This window comes from Rhinatrema bivittatum, chromosome 16 (assembly GCF_901001135.1).
Source record: "Rhinatrema bivittatum chromosome 16, aRhiBiv1.1, whole genome shotgun sequence".
In the NCBI taxonomy this organism is placed as follows: domain Eukaryota; kingdom Metazoa; phylum Chordata; class Amphibia; order Gymnophiona; family Rhinatrematidae; genus Rhinatrema; species Rhinatrema bivittatum.
The window spans coordinates 21,929,321-21,945,167 of record NC_042630.1 but is presented as its reverse complement, the minus strand read 5'-3'; the positions used below and the strand labels follow the sequence as shown (position 1 = coordinate 21,945,167).

The window sequence follows — 15,847 nt, the reverse complement described above, 5'->3', positions numbered from 1 at the left end:
TCATGTCCACTGCTCTACGTTGGTCGCTCCAAAAGACAGATATAAGTGCGCCTCTGAGAACACCGCAGCCCGGTAAAAACTGGAAATTTAGAGGCTCCGATGGGCAAACACTGCGTTCAGTGTAATCATTCTTTTGATCAACTAAAATGGTCAATTTTGGAACAATTGCATATACCCGATCAGGGGGGAGATCTTCAATATCTACTTAATTACAGGGAACAATGGTGGATATTCAAATTATCCGCCCAAATACCCTATGGCATGAATGACAGTGTGGAATGGCTGTCTCTCATTTGAAACAAGAGTGAATATGATTGGCTCACACCACATTAGGTTTACTGTGATTGGTTGCGACTGAAGTGAGGTTAAAAATATAAAAAAAAGACCAAGCAAGAAAATGGTGGATCCTTGATGGAAACGCTGTACCTGAGAAGAGGACACAGAACCACGCCACGTTGCAAGGACTGTATGTAACCAAAGGACTACCTAGCACTTTAAACATAAGGTAAATAGTGAATATAACACGGGAGAAAAACTTTTATCTTGTTTGTTGCAGATTAAATAAGTATCACTACAGGCCCCTGAGGAAGTATTAATACGAAACACGAGCAATGTTGGGCAAAGCTGAGTGGCGGCTCAGGCAAAGTTGCATCTAGCCTGTTTCAAATTTAAAGAAAGTAGAGCGGCGGCTCCCAACTAAAGAGCGGGTGTCTCTGGCAAAGTCTCCAGGGGAGAGCGGCGACTCTAGTTTAATAGTTTGCCGGTTCGACATCTAGAAGGCAATAATCATGCAAAAGTTAAGTGTCCCATACAACTTGATGTTTGTGAATGGAAATCAATGATTAAAAAAAAATGAGTACAACAGTCTTAATGCAATTGACTGTTTAAAGCTTCTATAGCTTGCGTTTCTCAAAGAACTATTTATGAGATTTCTGTTCACATTAAGTAAAATACTATGCTTCCACATATGATGTTTTTTTGTTGATCTATCTTTGATTCTTTTTACAAAGGCATCATAGGTATTGTCATCTGGAGGCTATGCAGTATATTGGGAGAAGGATCAAATGGTAAGTCTAGTAATTTGTCAGGTTATGGACACTCCAGTGTCTCCAAAGACAAACTGATATGATCTGAAGTAATTAGGACTACAGAAGATGCACCAGAGTCATAATTTCTCTCTCGGCTGTAGACAGATTGATTTTTTTTTCTTATCCTGGTCCCCCCGATATTATGTCTTTCTCCTTTTGTAGACTGATCATGTACTTTTTAACAAAAGCTGACCACATTTTTTGAACAAATTTATGATGGCCTCATTGTGGAAATGGTAGTAGTATATTTCCATTGGAGTCATATTCCATATCTTATGAATTGTCCAACTTTTTGGTTGGAATTTCTCCCTCCTCTGAGACTTCTGAGTCAGAATCAGATAGGGTTTCTACATGTTTTGTCTTAGACTTTTTCTTCCCAGACACTGGTGATGTATTTTTTTAGTGATGTTTTTCTCTTTCTTTCTGTCTTCCATTCCATGCATCAGTGCAATGAATATTGGGCTCAATTTCAATGCTGAGGTTTTGGTGGCACCTAAAGGCTCTGTGGGATGTTGGCGCCGATGATTTGATGCAGTATATCTCAGTGCTACGGTTGACCCTGGAAATTCTCAGCATCGACTTTCCTTACAATTTCATGACCGGCTGCAATGGCATCTCTTTCCCTTTTTTTATTTTTGAATCAGAGGAATGTGCCAGTGATTTTATCTCGTTTCTTAACTTTGGTTTTTATCGAATGATTGGTAGCATCGTTCAAAGAGCTTGTTGCTTCTTCAATTTTTTCATGATTTTTCTTTATTTATCCTTAGCATGTATTATTTCTTATCTCAGCTTTATGATTCCATAAACTATAAATCATGCTACCACATGATTTATAGTTTATGGAATCATGTCTGGTTCCTAGGTACCTCAAGCAAATCTTGTGAATGTCTCTAATGGACATCTTCTTGAGGCATCTGATGCATAATTTAAACAGAACCTTTCCTTTTATTGAACTTATTTTTTCTTAGAACCTAGCCCATCTTGACGCTTTAGTGGGTAAGAAAGAACTGGAATCGTTTTCGGAGATGACGGTTGAAAGGAAACGACCACACATGCTCAGTTAAAGTTCTGGAAGTTTGAGAGTATGCACAAATTTGGCACCACTTGTGTGGCTGAATTGCATGCTTGTCCATGGAGAAGAAAAAAACCCTGGAGACCCTCAATAGGATCTCCACTTCAAGGTACCAGAACACAGGCTATGGGCAAGAGGCAGAACGTTGGACTCAGGATTTTTCTTGGGTTAAGGGGATTCCCCAATAGGATTTTCCTAACCAGCTGGGACAAAGAAAAGTGGTAAACTCCATCCCAGAATTTGAGATAAGAACACGAACATTGAGCCAAGGCATTCATTGTAAATATCACCAATGTATGGTTTCATTTGAGGAGGATCAGATGGACATGGATGGAAGTTTTGGAAATAATCAGTAAGTTTTATTTGAACACCCAGCCTGTGTCCAGCCGGTTTGTCCCAACAGTACAGACATCTACAGAGAATTACACACACGTAAGGAGGAGCACACCATCACCTGGGCCACGAAGGAATACCTTTACCCCCATAGAAAGAGTATACACCTTTGGCAAGGCAAGGTAATTGCAAGGAGCCATGACGACTCGAAGAGACCCTGAGCTGAGTGAGGGTTTTATAAGACTGGTCTTGCTGCATCATGCAGCCTTCAAAACAGAGGCTAGGGGAAGGTCTGAATGTGGCCCAGTGGAGGGTCCCTGCTGGCAGAAAGGCCGCCTATTAGCGAATATCAGTACAGAAACAAACCTGGCACTCTTTTTGATTCAGTTCTCAACCCACTCCTTGAGACACACCTAGCCAGCTGGGTTTTCACGATATCCGCAATGAATAAGCATGAGATAGATTTGCATGCATTGCTTCCACTGTACACAAATCTATCTCATAAATATTCACTATGGATATCCTGAGTGGCTGGGTGTGTCTCAAGAACTAGGTGAAGAATCACTGCTCCAGCCACTGAAATAACACACCACACAAGGAGACTGACAGTGGGTAACACGCTTTATTGAACAGATGCATTTTCAGCAACAAGGAAGGATAAAATTGGTTGTAATTGGGAAAGATGTTTTCAGTTCAGATATTTTATCGTTAACACACTGGAACATCAGAAGCCACATTTCCCATTATTGTGGTACCACATTAAATAGCATTATAAAAAGAGGGACTGGAGTTTTAAAGCAGATGACATTAATAAAATCACAATCTACACAGTCCATGAACAATATTATTGTTGATGAACAAAATATTCTACAATATTCTTCTTTCAAGCAATCTCCTGCTTTTGAACTTCTAAATGTTGGCCTGTGTTTCTTATCCTGATAAAGATGTCTCTTGCACATTATTTTTGACGTAGCTGTGGGTTTGGGTCATCAAAATGCAGCAAGAAAGGGCCTCATAGCAAAGCCCAGCTCACATTTAGTTTTGAATTTTTCTTATTTTACTAAGGGAATAAAAATCTTTTATTTTGCCAACTTCCAACAGGAAAAGATTTGGCATGGGAGAGGGCATGGCCAAGCAGTTAAAATGGTGGACTGCCACTGCCATATTCTATGACTTTGTGGAAGTCACTTTCTGTTCCGTTGACTCAGGTATTTAATTAGATTGTAACCAGTACAGGGCGCAGGAATTCATTGTACTTGTATGTAAGTCGCTAGATGCTTCCCTGGTTCAAGGTGCAAGATCTGTGCTGAATTGCCCTGGTGCTGTTAAGCCCTGACTTCAATGACAGTGGTAGGAAAAGGGTTGGGAGATTGCGATACTGCAAACAATCCCCTCGTCATTCCTTCAAGAACAAGTGAGGGGAAAGGTGAGGACAAAACAAAGGGCAGAGAAAGAAATCATGACCTAGTAATATTGCAGGCCATTCAGTAGCTGGGTTGGTACTAGTAGACTACAACTCCCCCGAAAGCCAAATGGGTTGGAGCCGGCAGGTTGTTGGTGGCTGGGTACAATCCAGCAAGGCCATGGGTAACAACCTCAGTATTATTGGTAGCTGTTTACATTGTTGCTTGGTGGTAGAATATGGTGGGGGGAGGGGGGGGGATAGGAGTGTGGTTGGTTTGTTAATTGTTTTAATAGCTTTTATATTCCATTTATATTAGCTACACCATTGTTAGATTAAGTATGACATGTTGTAGGGTCATTTATCCAAAAGAGTAGAGAACTAATGAAGAAGTAAACAAAAACTGATTTAAACAGTAGGTGATATTCTACAACCAGTCATGCTCTGTGGCTGGTAGCTGGGATATATCCTTGGCAGTGTGGACAGGAATAACTGGGCAAAGCGGATGCATCTATTGGTCTTTTTCCACCATCTACTATTTTAAGCTAAGCTACTCAGCAGAAACGCTTGTTGCATATGTGTACCCATAAGGCTTTGCAGCAGGGTTCATGAAGACGAGAGGGGTCACTTGGTAAAACATGGAAAAATAAAAGCAATCTTAATAAATTATGGGAATCACTGTTCCCGATAACTGGCTAACGTTCTCTCCCTACTCAGAGCAGAGACATCCTCATGCCGAAAGCGCAGCTTTTGGGTACTGGTCTGACAGCAGATGACGTCGGAGGCTGGGGGGGGGGGGGGGGTGGTGTTCTAAAATCATGGCAAAACTTGCAGAGAGAAGCAGCCAGCCCCTTGAACTGCATGAGCTTGGTTTTTTTTTTTCCCCGAACCTAATCCATGCCCCCATCCCCGCCTCTGAGGTCATGTTTCATTCATAGCAGATGCTGCTTTATGATTGGACGACAGTATAACTGTCATAATTATGGAAGGCACTGCTCCCGATAATTACTGGTAATTCTCTATTTTAAAATATCACGTGGTAATAATAAAAAAAAGATGCACAAATTTATAGTGATCACTGTCACTGATAAATTAAAGAGGTAATCACAGGGCTGACGACCAGACAAGAGAAAGAACAGAAATTAGGTTAAAAATACATAGGACAAAACCTAAAGGAAGAAGGGATGGTACCCAGAGGAATTTTCTGCAATCATCCAACACACATCCTTAACCAATCAGCTTGCAGAACTGATCTAAACATTTCAAACCTGATTTAAAAAAAAAAATGCCCTCTCGTGATGAAAATCACAAATAAGCCCTGGTCACTCAGTTTGCTGTTTCTAGCACATTGGCTGCTGCACACAGAAAGCAAACTGCAAAAATCAAGTTGTGCCCTGCTTGAAAGATGCCATCACTTTACCAAGCTGTGGTGAGGATGGCTGGATTTCCAGGTACTTCCCCTTTAAGGAATATCACAATTCAAAATAGTTTTCTTGCTTATGAAAACCAGGACTGTGGGTCCCAGAGGACCTTGTAGTGGGCATTAAACAAAAACAGGACATTTGCCTTACCTCCAAGTTCACTAGAGATGAGCTCTTCCAGACCTGGTGTTTTAATGTCCAGCCCATGTATTCTGAGTTCTGTAATCTGAATTTTTCAACAGGGAAAAACTAGGATTACAGAATTCTTTGGCCAATTGAGGGGAAGGGCAGGGTTACCAGATGGCTCCAGGCCACCAGGGACAGGCTGACCCACCCTATCGCATGCACATTGTGTTGTCACCCAGAGTGAGCAAGGGAGGTGAAAGATTTATAGTAACAAGTTATGCAAGAGTCCAGGCCTGCCCACATTACTGAGAGCTAGAGCTTTCTGCAGTATGGAGACAGATATAGTGGATGCTCAGCCAGAATATACTTTGCTGCCACCTAGTGGCTGAAGCTGACATGACAAGATAGACTAATACAGGTCATGTAGCTATGATTCCCCTCCCAAGAAAACGCAGGTACTACAAGACAGTGCATGCAGCTGAAGGGCAATCGGCTGGGTCAGCCAGTCCAAGACATCAGATCACTCCCTGCTCGTAAACGGTGATAGAATCAATTCCCATAATTGTGGTGGAGGTAAGGAAAACAAAATAAAAATCTTCAAGAAAGGATGAAATATGAAAAGACAACCTAAAAAAAACCCAAACCCAAACAAAAAACCCAAACACCTCAAAGAGGGCAGTATCTGCCTATTACACGTGTGACCTTTCTGTAGGTTAGTCAATGCTGGCTTAGCTCTGAAACCAGGCTTCCCTATCACGGTGTCAAAAATACACCCCAAAATCCTGAACAACTGTGCGGAGGGTCAGGTTACCAGGGCTCTTACGTGCATTAGGAAAAAGCTGTGCCATTTCTGGAGTCAAAAGACCTTGCACTGCAGGCGGAGACTTGTCCTTTTTTTGGTGAGAGGGAGGGAATCTGAAACAGGCCATGACTGGATCAGCTTGTCCTTAATGACCCATATGGTAATCACCTCTAGTTTTTGGTGGTGGAGTAACCACCTAGGGCTAGGTCTTGGGGGAGGTGCTGCATTAATCATGATTTTATCCCCATTGCATCTATGAATTTGTAGTTTGTGTTTAAGACATACTGGAATTACACGTCCAGATGTTTACTGGGGATAAAATCAGGAACAGATCAGCTTGTCCCTGGTGATATCTGGTCACACCACCAACTGGGTCAGGCTTCTGTTAATAACTCCAGTTCCAAATCCTTTTGAAATTTGCAGTTCTACCCTTCCCCTACTGATGAGTGAAATGACGGATCCCATAATATTGCGGAATGGGATCTTTCTTCCCACCCCAGAAAACAATAGCCCACTGCTGCCAGAGTCACCTACACTCTCACCTGCAGTGCTAATATTTTCTGTCTCTGCAGTGGCATGACTGAGGCTAGCTGGTGGTATGCTGGGTCCCCTAACAAGGGCAGATACTGCTCTATCTTGTGGGGAGTTTGACCAGAGAAGACTTATTGGGTGACCAGAGGACTCCAGGTCATCAGGGATAAACTGAGCCAGGCCTTGTTTACCCTAGTTGCATCCCTAGGACTAGTAGATCACTAAAAACAAAAAAACCCAGCAGGAACTCTTAAGTGCATGAGGTATAACTAGGCCTGGCTAAGCCAATTCCTGATGATCCCAGAGCCAGCTGGTGACTCTGTGCTCTACAAGCTGTTGTCAATATTCCAGACATCGCCACTCAGGGCATTGGCAGCTCCCTGCAGCGTCCAGGTCACCAAGGCAAGCTGCCTGCGGAACAGTTTCTCGTCGAAGCTGGCTGGCTCCGTCCTCAGCAGAGTCAAGTGGTCCAACAGGGCTGCCAGTGTGTGCTGCCCCCGCCCATGCAGGATGTGGCGGAAGGGGCTGTCTGTGGCTGACACATATTGAGAGAGAAAGTAGAACTCTACCTGTGTCAGCAGGAGAGGGAGAAATATCATGGGTTAGTCATTGACCAATAAAAGTCCTTCCATATACAGTAGATCACTGTTTCTCAATCTTTGTTTATTTCAGGGCACACTCTGGAGTTTGTTTTATCCTTGCAGTACAGCTTCCCTGTGGCTCCCTCTCCCCACACTAGTGCCTTTCTCCCTCTTTCTCCCCCACCTCAGTGCCTCTCCCTCCCTTCCCCTCCCCATCCTGATACCTCTCTCTGTTGCAAATTTCAGTCACTAAACTGAGAAGGAAATGTTTTTCCCCCTAACTTTGTTGTCTAGGTGGTGAGGTGTTTTCTAATTGTGCTAGACCCAGTCACTTTTTTTTCTGATTTCCTATTGTCTTCTTTAATTTCTTTTCCAGGGTCTCCTTTGCATTTTACTTTTTTTCTCTTGCCTATCTTCAACACTTCCTCCCTTGTCCCTCTCTCTGACATTGATCTTCTCCTTTCAACGATCTCTTACTGACTCTCTTCTTCCCAACAGCCACCCCCTCGATGACTGTCACTGCACTCCATCCCTACACTGTCAATCATTTCATTTCACTCAACCCCTCTCACATTCTTCCATCCCCTACATTCTGACTCTCTCACCCCAATTATCTCCTCTCATGCACTCCACATCACCCTCTGATTCACTTTCATCCCCCATCATCCCCTTACATAATCTCCTCTTAGCCCAAATATCCTTCTCAAGCTCTCTCTCTCATATATATACTTTCCCCATCACCCCTTCTGGCTCTTGCACATCTAGTCAAACCCTCCCACCTTAACTTATATTATCCTGCCATTTTTCACACATAACCCTTCTCACATGGCTCTCATTCACCTAATTCTATTCTCCTCCCCCCCACCTTAGCCCCAGTCCTCTCACACCAGCAGAGCATGTGGCAATGTAGACCTTGAGAAGGAAAAAAAAAGTTGCCATACAGCCCAAGTTTGCATTGCTGACTTCAGGGAGATGGGGAGAAGATGGCATTCACATAACTCCATGTGCTACTTCCTGCATTCAACCCCCACCTCACCTCTCTCAACATTTATCCCATTTCAAGCCACCCACCCCAAGCATTCACTCCTCCTTATATCCCTAACATTCCCCTTTTGCACCTCCTCCCAAAGCATACACCTCCCCCTCTTTTTCTCACTCCCCTTTCAGCATCCACCTTCTCTCCCTCTCCACAGTCACAGCTGTGACCTGGGGCAGGTTCTGCTCCACCCTTCTCCTTCCTGCTGGTAACAGATAGTCCCTAGGGTGAGAGGAAAAGGAGGATGGAAGTGACATAACCAAACAAAGAAAACTATCTGCTGCAGCTCCTCCCCTCCTATCTCTCGTCCGTACCCCCCCCCCCCCCCAGCCTCCATGAGGGGAGGGCTCTTTTCTCAGCTCTGCTTGCTCTAGCTTCACCCCCTCCTCTTCTATCCATGAATAATAGGAGGGGAAGGGCTGGAATAGGGAGCAGAGTGGCTTCTTTGTTCTGTCTGCTCCAGCCTCCCTCTCCCGTTCCCTGCATTCTGCATGGGAAAGGAGGAGCTGAAGCAGCAAGCAGGGTACTGTGGCACAGGAGAGACTTTGTTGAGGCACACCAGTTGAGAAGTACCAAAGCAGATTAGTTGTAGACAATACTGCCCCCTCCTGAGGAGGTAATAGTGCCTGATGAGAAGATATATAGGAAAATTTGTTCTTACCTGCAAATTTTTGTTTCTGGAATACCACAGATCAGTCCAGACAAGTGGGTTTTACGTTCCTAGCAGCAGATGGAGGCAGAGAATAAAAACTTCTCAGGCACTGCTACGTAACAGAGAGTGCCACCTTCAGTCCTTCAGTATTGACCTGTACCCAAGCTAAAATAGAGTGCAACCCTCCAAACACAAATGAACTCTCCAAAACAATGATCCGAATGATGAAACCTGTGAGTGACGTTAAGGCACCGCAACAAAGCTGAATGGACATCCAATAAGAGAAGTTCATTTGCATGCAGCGCCACCACCCATAACAAATTGGAAACACAGGAAACTCCACTCTCCGGTTGAAATGAAACGAGGAAAACCACCTTCATTAGAAATGGCCCCTATGCATCTACCCCTCCATCGCCCAAAATCCACAGGAAAGGGTCTCTATAGGACCAAGCTTGAAGCTCTGAAATCTGCGAGAATGAACAAAACATCACCAGAGAGACCAAACTCAAGATGAAGCCCTCCAATGACATTCACCACAAAGGCTCAAAAGGAGGTTCACCTAGAACTTGCAGAAACCAATTTAAGGCTGCCTGCCGGACACTTTCTATGTACCGGTGGACAGAGAAGCTTGATCCCCTATCACTTGCCTCAAAAACATTCTAAGGCTGTCACTTGCCAAGCCCTGCAGCTGAGGAATGTTCATCTTCCTCCAAGCACAAGGACTCAACACTTTCCTCATTTGGACTTATGCCAGGGACGTGGATGGTCTCCTAGCTTAAAGCAATGTAGCAATAACTGGCTCAGGGTACCCTTTCAACTGTAATAGTTTCTCCTCAATAAGCCAAGCCATGAGACCAAAGTGATCCACCGGATCTGAGAAGATGGGCCCTTGACAAAGAAGCCCCTGCAGATGACCGAAGCTGATGGATCCATCCACTACCGAAGCACAAGATCCATGCCTGATCCACGAACCATGGGAGGTGTGCCACTCCGGTGCAACGAACACCGCATGGTTCATACACAGGTGCCAACCAGACATCCCAGCACCTTATTGAGCTCTCCTGGACCCGGGCATACAACTGTGGGCTCCCTGACTCACCCCATGTTCCTGCAGAGTTATCAGGACACGAATGCACACTCCTCTGAGCCCAACTTTGCTGCTATTTTTTTCTTTTTTAAGGAGGCAGTAATTTTAAAAGTAAAAGGCAGAAAGAGGGTATACTTTACTGAATGCCACAGCCAGGAAGGGATGAGGGGGCCTCAGAGCGACCAAGGGAACCAGGACCCCTGGTTTTACAGTCTCCTGCAACCTATGGGCCGAGACAGCCAGGCGTATCCAACCTCCCGCTTGCCTGGCTCTGCCTAAGGGATGGCCCATGAAGGAACCTAGCACCTTAGGGAGCACAATCTCTTCTTTCTTGATTCTTCTTTATCTTTTTTTTTTTAAACTCCAGACTGCAGGTTTCTGCTGGAGATAGAGAAATACTGAGGGACTGCAGGTGGCAGTCTCGGTTATGTAGCAGTGCTTGAAAAGTTTTTATTCTCCACCTCCATCTGCTGGTAGGGATGCAAAACCCATTTGTCTGGGCTGATCTGGGGTATGAACAGGAATGGAAACGTATATACTCATCTACCCAGAATGCTACAGGGTCAAAAGGGGAGATGAGAAAGCTGACTTGAACAGACAGTGTGGCAGTACAGCTGTGTCAAGCTCCCAGAGAGGTGGCAAGATCACCCAGCATGAAGTGGTGGCAGGGCTTAGGTTCTTTCACAGGTATAATTGGGAGAGAGGTGGCAGCTCACTGGGCATAAGCTGCTGGCTGACTTTAATACATTTCCCAGGTAATGGGAAAATGGAGGAAAAAGTAGAGAAGGTGGTTAAACTTGTATGGCTGACAGCTGGGAGTTGTCAGTTCTGCTGTAGCTAAGGATAAGGGAAACAGGACAATAGGGTTCAATACCAGTAAGGTCCTAGTTAACTCCGGAAGCTAGGAAAGGCGTATTAGTAATTAGGGGAGGCACTCTTCAGTACAGCCCCTCCTTTTCTGGTGTTTGGACTTAATTTCGGGAAAGAAACCTTTTGGTTACAAGACCTGGGAGGAAGGTTTTGCTGCTCCCCTTCCTACCCTGAAGGATGAACATCAAAAGAGCTGTGGTGCCCCTGTTTGGATCCTTTTTTTTTTTTTTTTTTTTTTTACAGTGCGGGATCGAGAGAGAGAGAGAGAGAGCCAGAGAGAGAACTGCGAGTAAGACCAAATCTGAAATATTCTAAGGACAGCCATCAGAAGTCTTTACCCTGGGGCAGAGGTATTTTGGGACTCTGTGCGAAGACTGTTCTACCATTTGTTCTTGCCAGTTTGGAGGGTTGGTTTTTTTTTTTCTGCCCATAGAAGAATTACCCCTGCCACTTGAGATCCTTACTTATCCAAGCCCTGGAGGGTGAGTGTTTCCCTTGCCCGGTAAACAGAGAGACCCTTGTACAGATAGAGAAGAGATTGAGAACTGTATTCCATCTGTTATGCCAAAAACTGATGGGAGCTGTGCCATTTATTCATGCCAGAACTTCTACAGTAAAGTTTATTTTTGGGCTTTCATCCAATACTTTTTATAGGGTTATTGGCACTCACATCCTTTGGAGGAGAATGAAAAATTCTCCCAGGTAAAAGAGCTAATAGTGTCACCCCTGCCACCCCCCTCCCCGCCAATAAAAGAACCAAGCCCTGATAGCCGGACAACTGACTTAAATATAACTGGACGTTCAGCGGCGTGCTTGGTAGCCGGATAAGTCCTGCTTAATCCTGCTATTGAGCGCTGAATGAGCTTTGAATATCAGGCCCCATATGTTTACTGTAAAAAAATGCCCAGATGGATCCTTTGAATGCACCACTGGCTAGTTGTAACTGCCACTCCATGCAGGTTAACCCCCATGAAGAAATGTTTCACCAGACGTTACCACAGGTTACCCAGTTCTTCATTTTCATCCTCCAGCCACTAGGGGGAACCTCTTTGTTTATCCCACTCTATGACCGTTCTTGCCTTCACTACTTCTTCTGGGAGGGCATTCCAGGCATCCACCACCCTTTCAGTGAAAAAATAACTTCCTGATGTTGCTCCTACCTCCTTGGAGTTTTACATCATAACCCCTAGTTCTACAGCTTCCTTTCCATTGGAGGACAGTTGAGCATTATCAGTACCATCCAAGTATTAAAAAGTTTGTATCATATCTCTTTGTCTCCCCTTTCCTATAGGATATACATATTTAGTTCCTTCAGTCTCTTCTCATATGGCTTTTGGTGCAGACTCTCTACCATTTTACTTGCCTTCCTCTGGACCGCTTCTAACCTATCTCTATCCTTTTTGCAATATGGCCTCCAAAACTGAACACATTGCTCTAGGTGAAGCCTTACTAGTGATCCTTAAGAGGGGCATTATTGCATTCTCTTTTTTTCCTGCCTCTCTCTATACAGCCCAGAATCCCTCTGGCCCTAGTCTCCATCTTGTCACATTGCTTTGCTACCTTCAGATTTTCAGACACTACCACTACAAATGGGCCTTATCTATTGACATCTACTATGTTTCCCCACACACAGCCACACATAAACAAACATAAATACAGACACAAACACACTCGCCAACAGATACCCAGTTTCTTCCCATGCTTACCCTCATGATTCGGACATTATACATGCGGTTCAGCTTCTCACTTCTCTCATCTGAGCTGTAGATGTCGTTTTTTAGTTTGTCGGCTGCCCGCATGTAATCACCGCGCGCAGAATACATCCACTGCAGGGTTAGACTGCGGGACTGCGAGGAAAAGAGAGAGAGAGACAGAAAGAGATCTCATGCTTGGGCTCCACACGAGACCCTGCTGGTGCCCCTCCTCCCCTCAACTCATGAGAGACCCCACTGGTGCCCTCACCTTGAGCTCATTGGCAAACTCATTGAACCGAATAATGTGCTGGAGCACCACCTCGCTGTAGCATCTGTAGTCCAGTGGGAGGAGCTGGTCATGGCTCAGTTTAATAACCAGCAGCCCCACCACCTCTGCAAGGCTTTTGGCCACGGCGGGCAGCCGGCCCTGTACCACCTGGTTCAGGCGCTCATAGGTGTCCAGCTTGGTGTTCAGGAACGGATATGCCTGGTCACCCTGGCAGTAAGGTCACATAAGGAAACACGGTCAAAATTTGGCATTGATGACAAGGTAGCACAGCTGTAGGTAAATATTGGTACTGGAACAGCAAAGGGTGCTGCAGAGCACAGCTGGGGTGGTCAGGTTCTCAGTACTGGAATAGCAGAGGTTGTTGGACAGACGTGATGAACATTGACAGAGTGGTATGGGGTGTCAGTACTGGAATAGCAGAGGTTGTTGGACAGACGTGATGAACATTGACAGAGTGGTATGGGGTGTCAGTACTGGAATAGCAGGGGGTTCTGCAGGTCTGCTAAGAGGTGCAGTAGCAGAGCTGTATACATGGGAGGGTGTCAGTATTGGAACAGTAGGAGATGCTGCATGGCAGGAGTGAGGTACATTGGCAGAGCTATGGGAGAGGCTCAGTGCTGGAACAGTAGGAGAAGCTGCAGGACAGAAGTGAAGTGCAGAGCTGTGTGCCAGCATGTAGGGCCTCTGAGTGGATGTGAATAGGTTTGCAGGAGCTGGTGTATGGCGATCTGTATAGTTTGCTTATTCTTTGCTCACCTCTGTGAAGGAGAACTCCACCGCAGGGACCCCTCCAAAGGCAGTGAATGCATAGGCTCCGCTATACATGGACAGTGGTCGTATTCTGCGCAGAGAAGGGACAAAATAATGCCAGGAACCTTCCTGATATTTCTGCACCACTTACAAAGCATCTGACAGCAAAGGTAGGCACTTTCATGCTCACACACAATCTGACTATTTTCTAAATCGCAGAATAGGCTCGTTGTATGTCTAAACAATGTGCATGCCTTTAGGTGATACAAACTTTTTCAAAATGTAAGGTACGCATTCACATCTAGTAATGCAGTCCTGCCATCTCATCCCTGAAAGCCTCATTTTTATATGGCCATGTTTGTGTACACTAGGAAAAAGAAAATTGGTTCTTACCTGCTAATTTTTGTTCCTGGAATACCCCAGATCAGACCTGACATCTGGGTTCTGCCTCCCTGCCAGCAGATGAAGACAGAGAAGAAAAGCTCTACTGACACTGCTGCTTAACCTAGAGTGCCACCTGCAGTTCCTCAGTATGATCAAGTCAAGACTAAGACCCTGAAACCCCCCCCCCCCCTCATTGAGCAGTAGGAAGGTAGAGCCTCTACGGAAAACTCGTTGCAACACCATTAAGCAGAACATCATGTATCCACACAAACCACTCTTCATTATTTACAAATTGCCATGATGAATGGGTTTTACTGAATGGGTGGGGTTCTGGACTGATCTATGATATTCCAGGACCAAAAATTAGCAGGTAAGAACCAATTTTCCTTTCCTGTTCATACCCCAGATCAGTCCCAGACTCCTGGGATGTACCCAATCTCCCCTATACTGGGTGGGAACATGACAGCCCCACCTGTAGTACACTCGCTCCAATGCCAACCGAGTCTGGCATCCAGACATCCAACCATTAATATTAGGCGAAAGTGTGTAGTGAAGCCCAAATAGCTGCCCGACAGACTGCCTGTGGGGAAACTAGCAGACATAACCCACAATGTTGTTTGTGTCCCAGGAGAATGGGTCCTCAGTCCCTCAGGAACCGGATGATCCCTACAAAAGTATGATGATCCAATTGTCTCCTTCAGCTACTACACAATAGTATCCTTGGAAGCCTGACTTTATTTGGACCATTCCATAGCGTGAATAGGTGATCCAATTTCTGAAAGCTGATGGTAACCTTCAGATACCACAACAATGTTCAACCTTCATCTAACAGATGAGGCTCTCTGACTAAGATGAAATGCAGAGACTGTGCACCATGACATGTCCGCCTCTTAAATCTGCAGAAGAGGGCCCCTACAAGATAAGGCCTGCTGCTCCGAAATACTCCCCACAGAGCAAATAGTCACCAAAAAGACTACCTTTAAGGTGAGATCTTTTAGAGATGTCCTTTTCAATGGCTCAAACGGAACCCCATAGAGTACTCACAACACCAAATTGTTTTCACAAGGAATACATCTTTTTCACTGGAGGACGCAAAGGCTTCTCCCCCATAGAAAATACAAGCCGCATCCAGATGAGAAGCTAGAGCTACCCCCTGCACTTCACCCTGAAAACAACTTAAGGCCACCACCTGCACTTGAAGGGAATGAAAGGCTAGTCCATTCACCGAACTCCTTTGCTCAAAAGTTAAACTATGTGAAACCGAAGCTTGAGTAGGTTGCACTCTACCCCTAAAACATCATGTTTTCAACACTTTCCACCCTTTCTTATAAACCAAGAAAATGGAAGGTCATCTAGCTTTGTAGCAAGATGGTAATGACTTCTCCAGAGTATCCTGTCTGTTTCAAATGAATCCTTTCAAAAGCCACGCTATGAGACAAAAGTGATCCAGCTGCTCCAAGACCACTAGGACCTGCCAAATTAACACGTGATGACCGAACCTTACTGGTCCATCTACCGCCAAATATCCTAGGTCTGTCAACCATGGCCATTGTGGCCATTCTTAAGCCACAAGTATCACCTTTCCAGGAGCTTTTCTATATGACGAAACAGTCTTCCCACCAGAGGCCATTGGGGGGAAAACGTATAGGAGGACCTCTATCGACCACAGTATAACTAGAGGATGATGCCCTTTGTTCAGCTCTCTCACCAGCGACTAAAAAAGGAGCTT

General features: G+C 45.0%; 1 protein-coding gene across 3 annotated transcripts in view; it reads right to left on the bottom strand.

Annotated features, from left to right (window-relative positions):
* Window positions 1–3,096: 3,096 nt before the first annotated feature.
* TFR2 (transferrin receptor 2) overlaps window positions 3,097–15,847 on the bottom strand; it is a 69,366-nt gene continuing 56,615 nt past the window's right edge. For 2 of the 3 annotated variants that reach the window (XM_029580236.1, XM_029580235.1), the window contains 5 exons: window positions 13,741–13,825; window positions 12,964–13,191; window positions 12,708–12,848; window positions 8,531–8,614; window positions 3,097–7,344 (listed from right to left, as the gene is read on the bottom strand). In XM_029580236.1, the coding sequence (XP_029436096.1) occupies window positions 7,102–7,344; window positions 8,531–8,614; window positions 12,708–12,848; window positions 12,964–13,191; window positions 13,741–13,825 (781 nt within the window). In that variant the 3' untranslated portion in view covers window positions 3,097–7,101. The remainder of the gene's footprint in view (window positions 7,345–8,530; window positions 8,615–12,707; window positions 12,849–12,963; window positions 13,192–13,740; window positions 13,826–15,847) is intronic. The other variant, XM_029580237.1, reaches the window with a different exon arrangement.